General features: G+C 43.9%; 1 protein-coding gene across 11 annotated transcripts in view; it reads left to right on the forward strand.

Moving 5' to 3' along the window:
* mta3 (metastasis associated 1 family, member 3) overlaps positions 1 to 15,164 on the forward strand; it is a 459,196-nt gene that overhangs the window by 199,444 nt on the left and 244,588 nt on the right. For 10 of the 11 annotated variants that reach the window (XM_038812863.1, XM_038812860.1, XM_038812831.1 and 7 more), the window contains exons 7-9: positions 10,552 to 10,740; positions 13,033 to 13,107; positions 14,842 to 14,900. In XM_038812863.1, coding sequence (XP_038668791.1) covers positions 10,552 to 10,740; positions 13,033 to 13,107; positions 14,842 to 14,900 — 323 coding nt within the window. The remainder of the gene's footprint in view (positions 1 to 10,551; positions 10,741 to 13,032; positions 13,108 to 14,841; positions 14,901 to 15,164) is intronic. The other variant, XM_038812864.1, reaches the window with a different exon arrangement.

Raw genomic sequence — 15,164 nt, forward strand, 5'->3', positions numbered from 1 at the left:
GACAATTGTTGCATCCATAGTTTGCAGCGTGTAAATTAGAAGATTGTCAGGAATGAGGGAGCGGTGCGATGAGGAAGAAGAAGGAATCGCTTATTGTCACAAGTAGGCTTCAAGTGAAGTTACTGTGAAAAGCCGGAGAGCAGAGTTGTCTTGCAAGGGAGAAGAGATTGTGTGTCTGGAGTTTTATGCAGTCTATATGGCTGATTTGGCTGTCATCATTGAATAACTGGCACTGTGTGCAACCTGTGACGTGTAGGTGTGATGTTTGCAGTGGTGCTGTGTGTGTGAGAGTGAGATGAAGCAAATGAATGTCACTTATAAGGTTTGATTGATAGAAATGGTTGATGGGCAAGTTAAATGACCAGTAGTTGAGACTGCTGATGCTAATGGTAGGATGTGGCCTTTGATCTTGACCACTCATGTTAAGTGATTAAACTACTTAGGCAATACATCTAGATCCTTGCAGCTTGAAGCCTTAGTATTGAAGTTCACAACTATCAGCTCCCACTGGCTTTTATGATGTGTGTCTGGAGGGATTCCTCTTGTTGTAGATATGAGGCAACTCTTTTTTTCACCTCCTCCACCAGGGTCTCCAGTAAAGTGTTTGGTTTTCAATGAGACTACTCTTTTTCTCCCTGTTGTGCCATTCCTTATTCTTGCCCAGATCAGACTTTCTTCAACTACAATTCCCAGCAGCTGCTCGAGCCATCTCCATTTTAAGAGGTGTATATTAAGTGGCACTAGTCAGGCACAGTATTGACCCCCTGCTGATTAATCCAGCTAGTGGGCATTGCAGGGAAAGTAGGATGCCGACTTAATTGAAAGGAGAAGAAGCACAAAGTTGGCATGCGAGCTGCATTGCAATGAACAAGCATGAATTTTCATCATCGCGTATTATGATCCCTGCGATTGTTTTCATAGGCTCTATCTGATTTGACCACTGAATAATTTAATAATTAACCCCTTTTGCACTTGCAATATCGCCTAACTTGGTGCCAGAAGAAGTTCCCTGTTCATTCCTGAATCTTATTACCATAAGAGTACAGGAGGCTACATCCACGGTAAATATCTCTGGTTGACAAGTGAGTGGATTGGAAAGGGGGAATGGCCAAACATATTCGGGGGAGGGGCGAAATCCCATTGTAGGAGAGTCACAAGATTTTCTTCTTGGGAGCCCAGTGGAGTACTCCTGCTTCTTGGCCAAAAAGGAAGCCAAGAAGAAAATAACTCAGCGTGTTTAGTGTTTCTGGCGAGATGGGCATTAGGTGTCACATGCACGTAATGGTCAGGTCATGGTCTTAATAAAATTACCGATCCCAGCATTTGAATTTCATTGAGTCCCTCATCTGCCTGGGGCAAGGGCATCTGATAATGTGCCAAATGTCAAAATGATACAAGGCATGAGTGTGTCATGGTTACAGCAAGTACATTGTTAACTCTGATGTGTTATCTGTGTTGGTCTAACATCGACTGCAACTGGATGCAGTAAAACGAGAAACAGGCTTCCGACACAGGAGATGGTCCAACACTGTTTTATTGAACCTGTTGATTGCTGTACATAATCTGCTGTGGGTTGACACTCTCTTAACCTCACCGATAACCTCCTACTGGCTTGACCAGACGAGCTCTCTATCACATGGTGATGATGTTCATTGACCTGTGCACTGTGACTATCTCCCTGGCTGTGTCCTGTGAGAGAGGGAGAGCCTTAATGCCCTGTGGGCTTTATAGTGGTGGTATCCTGTCTGGTGATTGGTTGTTCTGTGCGTGTGTGTTCATTGGTTATCCTGTGTGTCAATCACTGCCTGTCTGCATCTCATGATATACATGAGTGGATATTATGACATCTCCCCCTTTTAAAATAAATTTTGGAACGTGGCTGTATATGCATGCATAACTATATACAAGTGGTGAATGAATGAACATATGTACATGGGAAGATGTCTATCGTGCAGATACAGAGCAAACTGAACAAAATTTACAAGATTTAAGTCTATAGATTCAGTCTTTGTGGTGGGCGACGAATTCTCGTTGATCGCCGCAGAGGTGGAGGGGGGGGGGGGCGGACGCCGACACCTGGACAGGCGGAACGGCTGCCATCTTGGTGGTCTTGTGGACAGGTGGGATCACTGCCAGATCGGTGGCCTTGTGGTGCGAGACGTCCGGAGGAGGCATGATGATATGCGGAGAAGTGCGGTCGGGTGATGGGCAGGGAACTTTACGCAGCGCCCTCCTGTTGCGCCGTAAAATTGAGCCATCAGCCATTTGGACAACGAAAGACCTGGGAGCAGCCTGTCTGACGACAACAGCTGGGGCTGACCAACCTTCCTCAGGCAGCTGAACGCAAACAACATCGTCTGGAGCCAGCGCAGGCAGATCCGTGGCATGAGCATCATACGTGACCTTTTGCTGGTCCCCGGATCGCTGCACTTTCTGCAGCACCGTGAGGTGGTCAAGGTCTGGATCATGGATGGCTGGAACAGTCGTCCTCCGGTTGCGGTTCATGAGCAACTACGCCGGAGACAAACCAGTCGACAGAGGGGTTGCCCTGTATGCCAATAGCGCCAGATTGAAATCCGAGGCGGAGTCTGCAGCCTTGCACAGCAACCGCTTGACAATGTGGATCCCTTTCTCGGCCTTCCCGTTTGATTGCGGGTAATGGGGACTGGATTTGATGTGACTAAAGTGGTAGGATCGTGCCAAGTCGGACCACTTTTGGCTGGAGAAACATGGACCGTTGTTACTCATTACCGTGAGTGGTATCCCATGCCTGGCAAACGTCTCTTTGCAGGCTTTGATGATGGACTTTGACGTGAGGTCCGACCGTTTCACCACTTCCGGGTAGCTGGAGGAGAAGTCGACCAGGAGCACGTAATCACGCCCATTGGCGCGAAAGAGGTCTATCCACACCTTGGACTACGGAGAGGTCATGATCTCATTCTGTTGCAGCGTTTCCTTGGGCTGAGCTGGTTGAAACTTCTGGCACGTTGTGCAGTTGAGGACTGTGTTGGCAATGTCCTGGCTGATGCCAGGCCAGTAAACTGCCTGCCGAGCTCTGCTTCGACATTTCTCGACCCCCAGGTGACCCTCATGGATCTGTCTGAGCACCATGTTTTGCATGCTTTGGGGAATGACAATTCTATCTAGTTTAAAATGGATCCCCTCAACAACTATCAACTCGTCCTTAACGTTGAAGAACTGGGGGCACTGCCCCTTTTGCCAGCCATGGGCGAGGTGTTTCATCACGTGCTGCAGTAGGGGATCTTCGCGTATTTGTATAACTTGTTCATCAGTGGCTGGGAGGTTGCTGCCACACAGCTGCACCTGTGCTTCAATGTGGCGAATGAAGTGGCCCTGTTCACACGGTGTGGTGACGGATCGTGATAGGGCATCCGCGACAATCAGCTCCTTACCTGGTGTGTAGACGAGTTCAAAGTCATATCGCCGGAGACGAAGAAGAACTCGCTGCAGCCGAGGTGTCATGTCATTTAAATCCTTTAGAATTATGTGGACTAAAGGCCTGTGGTCTGTTTCCACCGTGAACTTTGGCAGGCCCGTATACGTAGTCATGAAACTTGACTATTCCTGTCAGGAGACCCAAGTACTCCTTTTCGATCTGGGCATACCGTTGTTCAGTCGGAGTCATGGCCCTGGAAGCGTATGCCACTGGAACCCAGGACAAGGAGTCACCTCGCAGGAGGAGCACCGCCCCAATGCTGTCCTGGCTTGTGTCTGTGGATACCTTGGTATCCTTGGTTGGGTCAAAGAATGCCAGTACTGGGGCTGTGGTGAGCTTCGCCTTCAGCTCAAGCCACTCCGCTTGATGTGCGGGAAGCCACTGGAACACTGTCGACTTTTTTACAAGATGACGGAGGGCTGTGGTGTGGGATGCCATGTTGGGAATGAATTTCCCGAGAAAATTCACCATCCCGAGGAAACGGAGGACCGCCTTTTTGTCCTCTGGGGTCTTCATGGCATTGATTGCCAGCACCATGTCAGTGTCAGGTTGCACACCCTGCTGTGAAATGTGGTCACCCAGAAACTTGATAGCGGACCTACCAAATGAGCAATTGGCCCTGTTGAGCTGGAGGCCGTTTTCATGTATCCTCTGGAAAACTTGTTTGAGGCGAGCGATGTGATCCTCGGGCATCGTGGACCAGATGATCACGTCGTCCACATAGACTCAGACCCCCTCGATGCCCTCCATCATTTGCTCCATTATGCAGTGAAATACTTCAGAAGCTGATCTGACACCAAAAGGCATGCGGTTGTAGCAATACCTGCCGAACGGAGTGTTAAACGTGCACAGCTTCCGACTGAACTCATCCAGCTGTATCTGCCAGAACCCATGGGAGGCGTCCAGCTTGGTAAAGAATTTGGCATGAGCCACCTCACAGGTTAACTCTTCACGCTTTGGGAGCGGGTAGTGCTCGTGCATGATGTTGCGATTCAGGTCTTTGGGATCAATGCAAATGCGGAGTTCACCAGAGGGCTTCTTGACGCAGACCATGAAGCTGACCCAGTCTGTTGGTTCCGTGACCTTTGAGATGATACCCTGGTCTTGGAGCTCTCGAAGCTGAGTTTTCAGACTATCCTTGAGAGGAGCTGGCACCCGGTGCGGTGCATGGATGACTGGGATGGCATTCGGTTTGAACAGTATCTTGTAATGATATGGGAGCGTGCCCATTCCATCAAACACGTGGTATTGCGTGAGAATGTCGTCTATCTCAGCCTGGAGATTTACATTGGTTGAGGCAGTCGCTGGTGTTGAGGACATGGCATGGACATGCTGGACCAGACTTAGGATTTTGCATGCACGAGCACCGAGCAGGGATGCCTTGTCAGGCTGGACGATCCCGAATCGTATCGTCACTTTAATTGCCTTGTGAGATACACCTAGCTGACACGATCCACTGGCAGCTGTGGCATTGCCATTGTAGTCAAGGAGCTGGCAGGCTGGTGGAAGAATGCCAGGCTGGTGGAAGAATGCCAGGTTGGTCTCGGATGCTGTTGCGGTCCGACTGCAATGTGAGGTTTGCAGATGCGCCAGTGTCCAATTTAAATCGGATGCGAGACAGGTTAACCGTGACGACAGCACACCACTCGTCGTCAGGATCCGCAGTGAGCATTGAAAGGTGGTTTGCAGGCACGGTGGAGGCCAGCTCACGCATGGTGATTATGCCCACTTGATATAGAGACTCGAGGCAGTCAGCATTGGGGTCCGTTGGGCTGTGGGGATCCGAATCCTGCATTCCTTGTACGCAGCGGACATGGCTGCGCTGCAGCTGAGATCGTTGGCTGTTGGTCGGTGGAGCGGACCTGCATAAGGCCGCGTAATGCCCAGGCTTTCCACACTGTAGACATTGCCTTCCTTTGGCTGGACATTGCCGCTTTAAATGGGCGGAGCCACAATTTGGACACGTCATGACGCTGACGTCAGCGCGTTCCATGCGCCATCACGCATGCGTAGTGGGGTCGGCCGACTTTCGCACATGCGCATCGGGGTCTTCGGCCTCGTCGTCCACCCGGTCGTGGTGCGCATGCATAGGGACCCGGGAAAAGCGCGCGAAACGGCCACTCTCCTCCACGCTCAGGCCTTGCATTTTGCTATAGCCTGCACCCTTTCTGCCTCGTGGGAGACTAGTTTTGCATTTTCTGCTGCCATTATGCGGGAGTAACGATTCCTGGCATGCTCATGGACAACGCACGTTTCGATTGCGACGGAGAGGGTCAACTGTTTGATTTTGAGGAGCTGTTTCCGCAGGGAGTCGGACTGGACCCCGAAAACGATCTGATGCCGGATCATGGAATCAGCCGTCGAGTCATAATTACATGACTGAGCTGGGATGTGGAGATGGGTCAAGAAGGACTGAAAAGGTTAATCCTTACCCTGAAGCCTCTGTTGGAAGATGAACCATTCAAAGCTCTCATTCACCTCAATGTCGCAGTGGTTGTCGAATTTCAGCAGAACTGTCTTGAACTTCGTGTTGTCTTCGCCATCGGCAAACGCGAGCGAGTTATAGATGTGGATGGCGTGATCCCCCGCGGTCGACAGGAACAGCGCGATCTTTCGGGCATCCAATGCTGCCTCGAGGTCAAGAGGCCTCGATATACAGGAGGATATATAGGAAGACTTTCTAGTTGGCGCCGAGGTTGCCGGAGATCCGGAGTTGCGGAGGAGGTTAGATCTTTCCCATGCCGCTGGATGGCTGCGTGCTGGTCGTTGCAGATTCACTTGAGGTAGGTTCATTAGAGTTAATAGCTCTCTGGTACCATGATGTGTTATCTGTGTTGGTCTAACATCGACTGCAACTGGATGCAATAAAACGAGAAACAGGCTTCCGACACAGGAGATGGTCCAACACTGTTTTATTGAACCTGTTGATTGCTGTACATAATCTGCTGTGGGTTGACACTCTATTAACCTAACGGATAACCTCCTACTGGCTCGACTAGCTCTCTATCACATGGTGATGATGTTCATTGGCCTGTGCACTGCGACTATCTCCCTGGCTGTGTCCTGTGAGAGAGGGAGAGTCTTAATGCCCTGTGGGCTTTATAGTGGTGGTGTCCTGTCTGGTTGTTCTGTGTCGTGTGTGTTCATTGGTTATCCTGTGTGTCAATCACTGCCTGTCTGCATCTCATGATATACATGAGTGTATATTATGACAAACCCCTTTGCTCAACTTGCAAAGGGGCTCCATTTTGGCACACTCTCCTCTGAGTCTGCTGGTTGAGGATTCACACCCCATTAGAGACTTAAATTCAAGATGCATGCCGCCACTTCAGTGCTGCGCTATAGTTGGTGTGCTGTCTTTTGGATTGTTTCTGAGGCCCTTCTGTTCCCTTGGGTGAACGTAAAAGATCCCATGGCAGTTTTGAAAGGAGAGCAGGGTAGCTATCCCCATTGTTGTAACCAATTATTATCCTTCAACCAAAATCACTGAAACAGATTATTTGGTCATGGTCACATTGCTGTTTTGGGTGCTTTTTCCTAAATTATAACTGACCTCAAAAAGTTTTTAAGTGCTTTGGAATGTGCTGGGGTCATGGGAGTTACTATTTAAAAGCAAAACTTTTTAAAATTCAGACCTTTTGCATTGAGTATATCAAATTCCATTGAAAAGTGATATTATGCTGGTGTTGTCCTGAACGCATTAAAATTCTGTGCAAACTATAGTGCTAATTTTAAAAACTCCTAAAGATAATGTTTTATTCAACTGAAAGACATCCGTTATTGTCACATTGAACTAAACTAAAAATATATTTCTTTGTGTTAATAATGAATTCCATATTACCTTGCACTTTGAAAGGGTGTAACACTTACTTCTCTCATGAGTTTCTACAATTGATGTCGAAGACGGGAAAAGAAAAAATTGATTTCTTCAAGTAGAAACTAATTTCTGGCTTCCGTCGTACCTTTTATTAAGGGATTGTGCCGTCCTAAAAAATATAGAAATGACCCTCAGTGCAATTTAAGAATTAATTTCAAATACGCTTTCAAAATAATTATTTTGGGAAAGAAACTGTTAATATATTTTTTAACAGTGAACTTAGTGTTTATATTTAATTGTAGTGGTATATATAAGGCATTCAGAGTACAATTTCTGATGATTTTACTTGTTTCAGCTAACATTGGACTAAAAGGTCATGTGCAAAACAGTGATTCTAATCTGCATTCTGTACTTTATTTTGCAACGGAAACTGCAATTGTATGAGTGATGAGTTGGCTGCAAAAGATTGGGTAACTTCATTGAAAGGCACAATGGTGGATAGGCAGTGGCTAATATTTAAGGAATTAATGCATGCATTGAGACAGTTATACATTCCTTTCTAGCACAAAAACAGAACATGCAAAGTGACCCAACCAAGGCTAACAAAAGAGATTAAGGCTTGTATTAGATCGAAAGAGGAGTTATATAAAGTTGCTAGAAAAAGTAGCAAACCTGAGGATAATTGCTTTAGTTCTGTCTTCACAAAAGAAGATATAAATAACTTTCCTGAAATCTAGGGAAGCAAGACTCTAGTGAGAAGGAGGAATTGAAGGAAATTAATAGTAGTAAAAAAACTAGTGCTGTAAAAATTAATAGGACTGAAAGCCTATAAATCTCCAGGGTCTGATAATCTACGAAGAGTGGTGGCCATGGAAATAGTGTTGGTTGTCATCTTCCAAAATTCTGTAGATTCTGGGACAGATCCAGCAGATTAGAGGGTGGCAAATATTTTTTTTTTAAATTTAGATTACCCAATTATTTTTTCCAATTAAGGGGCAATTTAGCGTGGCCAATCCACCTACTCTGCACATTTTTGGGTTGTGGGGGCGAAACCCACGCAGACACGGGGAGAATGTGCAAACTCCACACGGACAGTGACCCAGAGCCGGGATCGAACCTGGGACCTCAGCGCCGTGAGGCGGTTGTGCTAACCACTAGGCCACCGTGCTATCCTAGAGGGTGGCAAATATAACCCCAGTAAGGGAGAGAGAAAACCAGGAATTGAAGACTGGTTTGCCTAACATTAGTACTGTAGTAGGGGAAATACACTCGTTTATTATAAAGGATTTGATAAGACACTTAGAAAATAGCAACATGGATTTAGGAAAGGGAAATCATATTTGACAAACCCGCTGAGAATTTTTTGAAGACCAGCTATTTCAGGTCTAAATAAATAATCTTTCTATTGTCACAAGTAGGCTTACATTAACACTGCAATGAAGTTACTGTGAAAAGTCCCTAGTCGCTTTTTCAAGACTAGAAGATGTTACAGAATAACATCATTTAAAAAGGATCGAAATAAGTGTGGGGGGAACAAAAACACTCACAGGAAAAGAGATAGGTTCACCTTCAAATTCTTGTGGGAAGAACCAGAGAGTTAAATGCTGGAAGACAAGAGAGATATGATGAGAGAAATTAAAGGTGTAAAGTGCAAGCACAAGATTTAGACAGAATGTGTGTGAGCAACTGAAGAGAATAGATAGAAAAGGAAGTGTAGAAAATCTGGCACGGTGGAGCAGACTCCTATGGCCCGGGAATGTGTAGTTGAGGTTACAATTAGATCAGCCATGATCTTACTGGATTGTACAGCAGGATCAAACTGTTCTCTTTCCTCATCTCTGGGAACAACATCCCACCTGCTTTCTCAGAGAGGGAATGGAAACTGTAGTCATGGTTTGAAGTTGTTATGGTCAACGTTAAGGCCGAGAGGGCTGCAGGAACCTAATAGAAAGATGGGGTGTTATTTTTCTTTGGAATGGTGCAGGGTGCCAAAGAAAGACCGCTGATAATTATATATTTTATAAACAATATAATTAAACTTGTCTAAACTTGTTGTATTTCAGATGTCTTTGTGAATTTTTTGTTTGGAGGCCTTGTCTGAAGTTTGAATTCCTGACATTCCATAAGGCGTAATCATTTAATCACATTAATATATGCCACGGTCACACTGGTGGGTCATGATTGTTAAATTGCCCCAATATTAATATGTTTAGCAATTTGGTAGAGTACAATCCTCAAATATAGATCAAAGCTTTCTCTTATCAAATTAAAACAATCTGGATTTGTTTAATTGTCGCGTGTATAGGGGTACAGTGAAAAGTATTATTCTGCACACAGTCCAGATAGATCATTCCATATGTAAAAAAAAACATAGGACATAAATAAATACACAATGTAAATACATAGGCACAGGCAACAGGTGAGCTTGCAGAGTGCACTACTACTCAGTAGAAAAGATGTGTGAAGCAATCAATTCAGTCCATAAGAGTTATGGGGAAGCAGCAGTTTTTGAATCTGTTAGTGCGTGTTCTCAGACTTCTGTATCTCCTGCCCGATGGAAGAAGTTGGAAGAGTGAATAACCCGGGTGGGAGGGGGCTTTAATTATGCTGCCCGCTTTCTCCAGGCAGTGGGGGAGGTGTAGACAGAGTCAATGGATGGGAGGCGGGTTTGTGTAATCGACTGCGCATGTGTTCACGAGAAGCTGATTCACAAACAGGAAATCATGTTTAGTCTGAATGATCAGTCTTTCTGACAATTTTTTAAAAAATTCTGATGCTGTAAAGGCAAGTTTTCTGATTGGAAAACAAAAAATAAAGTCTTCCAATTTCAAATCAGATCCACAAAACTTCAACACAGTTTCCAAAATAATTTGCTATGGTACCAGTGATGTTGGAGCCCAGAGGTTTTAAAACGCTTACCTCTCTCTCACCTCAACAGCCTCTTGTGCTGTGATCCAATCCCCTCTTTCCAATTGCTTTCCTCCCACGTGCTTCATTTCCCCCAATCCCTCTCGTCCCTTTCCCCTGGCCATCTCACTCTGTGCTCTGCAATCCAGTTATCCTTACTTCATTCCTTAGTCCCTGCGGTGCACTATTTCTTGGCTAGGAATTAGATTATGTTTGTCATAACTTCACTCTGTGAGCAATGCCAAGAGAGATCGGATAGCATAATTATAGAATCCTTTATTTTTCCAAACAGCTCTGGCATGTAACATAAGCTTCCTTCTTTTTGCACAAGTTACAATATCTACTTTTACATTTTGTTTTCTTCCATTAGTTCCACGCAATGGACACATTGCACAAGCACAACTATGATTTGACAAATGCAATCAGCATTTTGGTACCACAGGGTGGCCCTGTTCTCTGCAGAGATGAAATGGAGGAATGGTCTGCATCTGAAGCTAGCCTTTTTGAAGAGGCATTGGAAAAGTATGGCAAGGATTTTAATGACATACGACAAGACTTTGTAAGCACATCAGAACTTTTATTCTACAGATCATTAGCGCATTGAGAACGATTGGGTAGTACTGTAGAAGTGGGATTCCTTCATAAGCAGGTTAAAGTCTCATGTAGCTTGTTATGATGACAGAAGGGTTCATCTCTGAGCTGCAAGAATCCTACATGATAAGGATGTCTGCTCTTTAGATGGCAATGCATTATTCTCTTGTGAATAAAAAAAGAATAATGAAATAATAGAAAGTAGATGCAAGTAAGATTTAGTTTGCAAAAACATTTGTAACGTTACATTATTTGGCTATCTGCATTTTCAGGGAATCTATTTCTACATCCCCAACTCTTCCTCCACTGTTGAACACTTTGCCTTTTACTACCCTGCCCATTTCTTTTTGAGAATCCTCCTCGTCTATTAACCACCTCCTGCTCCCCAAATAAATATTTCCTCAATTTAATTCCCTTTCTTGGTCTTTGCGTGGAATGACTCTTTATCTTATGTTACGTTATTTCACTCTACCTGAATTTCTACTCTCCCACTTCCACTTATTTCCTTCCCTTCCTCCTTATTTCAAGTTCACCTCATGCATTGACTCTACATTTACATAGGAACAGGAGTAAGCCGTGTAACCCTTGGAGCTGTTCTGCCATCAATGCCATCACTGGGTCACTGTCTGTGGAGTCTTCACGTTCTCCCTGTGCCTGTGCAGGTTTCCTGGTGCTCCGGTTTCCTCCCACAGGTCCCAAAGGATGTGATGTGCTGTTAGGTGAATTGGACATTTTAAATTCTCCCTCTGTGTACCCGAACAGGTGCCAGAGTGTGGCGACTAGGGGCTTTTCACAGTCACTTCATTGCAGTGTTAATGTAAGCCTACTTGTGACAATAAAGATTATTATTACCATAGTAGATCTCCACATAACCACCTTTACCCCAAATTCCTTATTCTCATCAACCTAAAATTTTACATTTACAATTGATTGACCAAGAGTTCCAAACTTCTGCCTTCCCTTTTACCATTGTTGTGTAGGAGTGTTTTCTAATTTTACTCCTGAAAGGTCTGGCCCTCATGTTTAAACTGTGCTGCCCAATACCAGACACTCCTACCAGAAATAATAATAATAATCTTTATTGTCCCAAGTAGGCTTACATTAACACTGCCATGAAGTTGCTGTGAAAAGCCCCTAGTCGCCACATTCCGGCATCTGTTCGAGTACACTAAGGGAGAATTCAGAATGCCTATATTACCTAACAGCACGTCTTTTGGGACTTGTGGGATTAAACCGGAGCACGCTGACACAGGGAGAACTAACAGACTTTGCATTGACAGTGACCCAAGTCAGGAATCGAACCAGGGACCCTAGCGCTGTTAAGCACCAGTGCTAACCACTGTGTTACCATTTTGCTCTGCTGTTTTGTTCCCTTTAGTGTGTTGAAAATTTTGATTAAATCACTTCAGGGTTTTACTTATTGTAGTCCCTCTTAATTTAACCCTTGGTAAATGCCGCACACCCTCCACATCCAAATATATCTCACCCCAGATGTGGTGCCCATCCATCACTCATGTGAGGCCGTTCTTTTGTTGTGGTCACAGATTGGGTTGAGATTTCTGTTACTGATTAGAGTGCTAAAAGACTAGTCTTTCCTTATACATGTACTCGTGAAGGGTCAAGCCAATTCCATTTTTATTTTTTACTCTTGTGAAGAACCCTTCCATCCTCACTTATCTCAAATCTCTTGCTCTGAAAAGTCTTCAAATGCATTATTTGTTTACAGTGATATGCCTATCTCTCAAGATACAGAAATTTTAGCTTACACCCTGCCCACAACACATCATGAATAGCATCCACTGCGACTCTAACTGCTAGGCACTGAGGCTTTTCATCCTTGGTCATGTTATGCTTTTCTAACATAGCTCCTTAGTAGACCAGCTTAAATCATTGTTCTCACCACGATCATTCATAGGTATCCTAATGACCGAATTGCATATCTTCAAATTATTTATCTGAAGAAGCCTCTAGTCTTTATATCATCATTCATATATTATCCCATATCTTACGTCTTTGTGTCTGCTGACATGCTGTATTCTTCAGGCCGTTTGCATCTTTTTTGAGTCTATTTTACTCTGTCTTTTTCTCAAATTCTATAATAAATACATTTTACCATTTAAACATGAAACGCATGAACCGATGTGCATGCTTCATTTGAAAAGTTTGTTTTAAAAGACAAAATTAGCTTGTTTTAAAATGTTCTGAAGTCATTTGATAAGAATGGATTTTTCTCAGTATGTTTTCTATATATTTTTAATAGCTACCATGGAAATCACTCACCAGCATCATAGAGTACTATTACATGTGGAAAACTACAGAGAGATATGTACAGCAGGTAAGATGATTTGCTTGCATTTATGATTATTTCTTAAATTGTCTATAGTTTACTAAATTACTAATTGGTGAGTTGAAACGTATGATAATCGCATTTTTAAAAAATGATATAACTATAAATAACCCCGCTGAAAGAACTTAATGTAGCAATTTCTTCCTTGCAAAATTAATACATCTGTAAGATCTTTATTTGTGAAATGGTCTGTTTAAAATAATGGTGGTGTTGTGTCTTGTTCATTTTATTTTAGATGGCTTCAGTTAAATAACTCACTGTTTTTATTTCCAGGTGAAAAATTGCTAATTATGTTGGCTACTAAGAGTTCAGGGAAAGTGGTGGCATATTGGTATTGACACTGGACCAGTAATCCAGAGACCCAGGGAATTGCTCTGGGGACTTGGGTTCAAATCCCACCACAGCATTAAAAGTCGAATGATGTCCATGAACCCATTGTTGTAAAAACCCATCTGGTTCATTAATATCCTTTAGAGAAGGAAATCTGCCATCTTTATAGTCTGGACTACATGTCACTCCATACCCATAGCAATGTGGTTGACTCTTTAAAAACAAAATGGCCTAACAATGGCAATAAATGCTGGCCCTAGGGTGGCGCAGTGGTTAGCACTGCTGCCTATGGCACTGAGGACCCGGGTTCGATCTCGGCCCTGGTCACTGTCCGTGTGGAGTTTGCACATTCTCCCCATGTCTGCGTGTGTTTCACCCCAACAACCCAAAGATGTGCAGGATAGGTTGATTGGCCATGCTAAATTGCCCCTTAATTGGAAAAAAATAATTGGGTACTCTTTTTATAAAACCTTAGCCAAAGTCTTTTTCTGTGATGATCAGAATTTAAAACTTCTAATAAGTAGTCCATTGTTTTTACACCTGAAATGTCCAAGATATCCTTTGTTCATTGAGAATAGACAAATGATGCAGACAGCTAGCCCAGTTTTGACTGAAAATATTTTTCTTTTAAAAGTCCAGAGATGTGCAGGTAGGTGAATTGGCCATGCTAAATTGCACACTGTCCAAAGGTTAGGTAGGGAATTGGGCCTAGGGAGGGTGCTCTTTCGGTGGGTCGGTGCAGACTTGTTGGTCCGAATGGCCTCCTTCTGCATTGTAGAGATTCTATGAACCAGCACAATGTGGCCTATCAGGGACACATTTTTTATTCATTCATAGGGTGTGACATTGCTGACGAGGCTGGCATTTATTGTCCGTCCCTAATTACTCTTGACAAGGTGATGGTGAGCTGCCTTTTTAGACTGCTGCAATCTCTGGGATGTAGGTACACCCACAGTCCACAAGGGAAGGAGATTCAGAATTTTGACCCAGCAGTAATGCAGGAATATCCATATATTTCAAAGTCAGGCTGGTGAGTGCCTTGTAGGGGGACCTGCAGATGGTGATGCTCCTTTACTCTTCTTCTAAGTAGTAGAGATCAGAGGTTTTTGGGCAGTTTCTGTTGAAGAAATCTTGGCGAGTTGCTGATATCAGTTACAAGGGGGTTAGCTTTTGTAGAAAAACTTATTGGCTACTGTGGATGAAAGACTGGTCTTTTAAACAGAAAATCAACAGTAAGCAATAGTTAATTTCAGTCTGATTCCAAGTAATGTAATGCACTATCCATGTGGTTGCATAGTGTAAAATGAAGTAAGTACCTCAGCAGAAAATTAGGTAACCGGTAATGATGATGAGATAATTTTGTCCTATAATTGTATGCTTTCTTACTTTTAGAAACGTCTTAAGGCAGCTGAGGCAGAGAGCAAACTGAAACAGGTGTACATCCCAACATAGTAAGTGCCTGTAAACCGTCCTACAATTCTAACTATTAAAATGTTATTATGGAAATAATATTTTGTAGGTCCCAAGCTTTAAACATTGGTTACAAAATTTATGCAGAGCCAAATAGCCTTTTTTCATTTATAAATCTACATGAATAAAGTGAATAATGAACCATCTTCATATCAGAAGATTGTCTGGGGATATTTTTCTTTCAGTTACCAGCATTATGGGCGAGAATTTGCAGGGTGCCACTGTCCCTGCCTCTTCTTCTTTCT

Source organism: Scyliorhinus canicula, chromosome 1 (assembly GCF_902713615.1).
Source record: "Scyliorhinus canicula chromosome 1, sScyCan1.1, whole genome shotgun sequence".
NCBI lineage: Eukaryota > Metazoa > Chordata > Chondrichthyes > Carcharhiniformes > Scyliorhinidae > Scyliorhinus > Scyliorhinus canicula.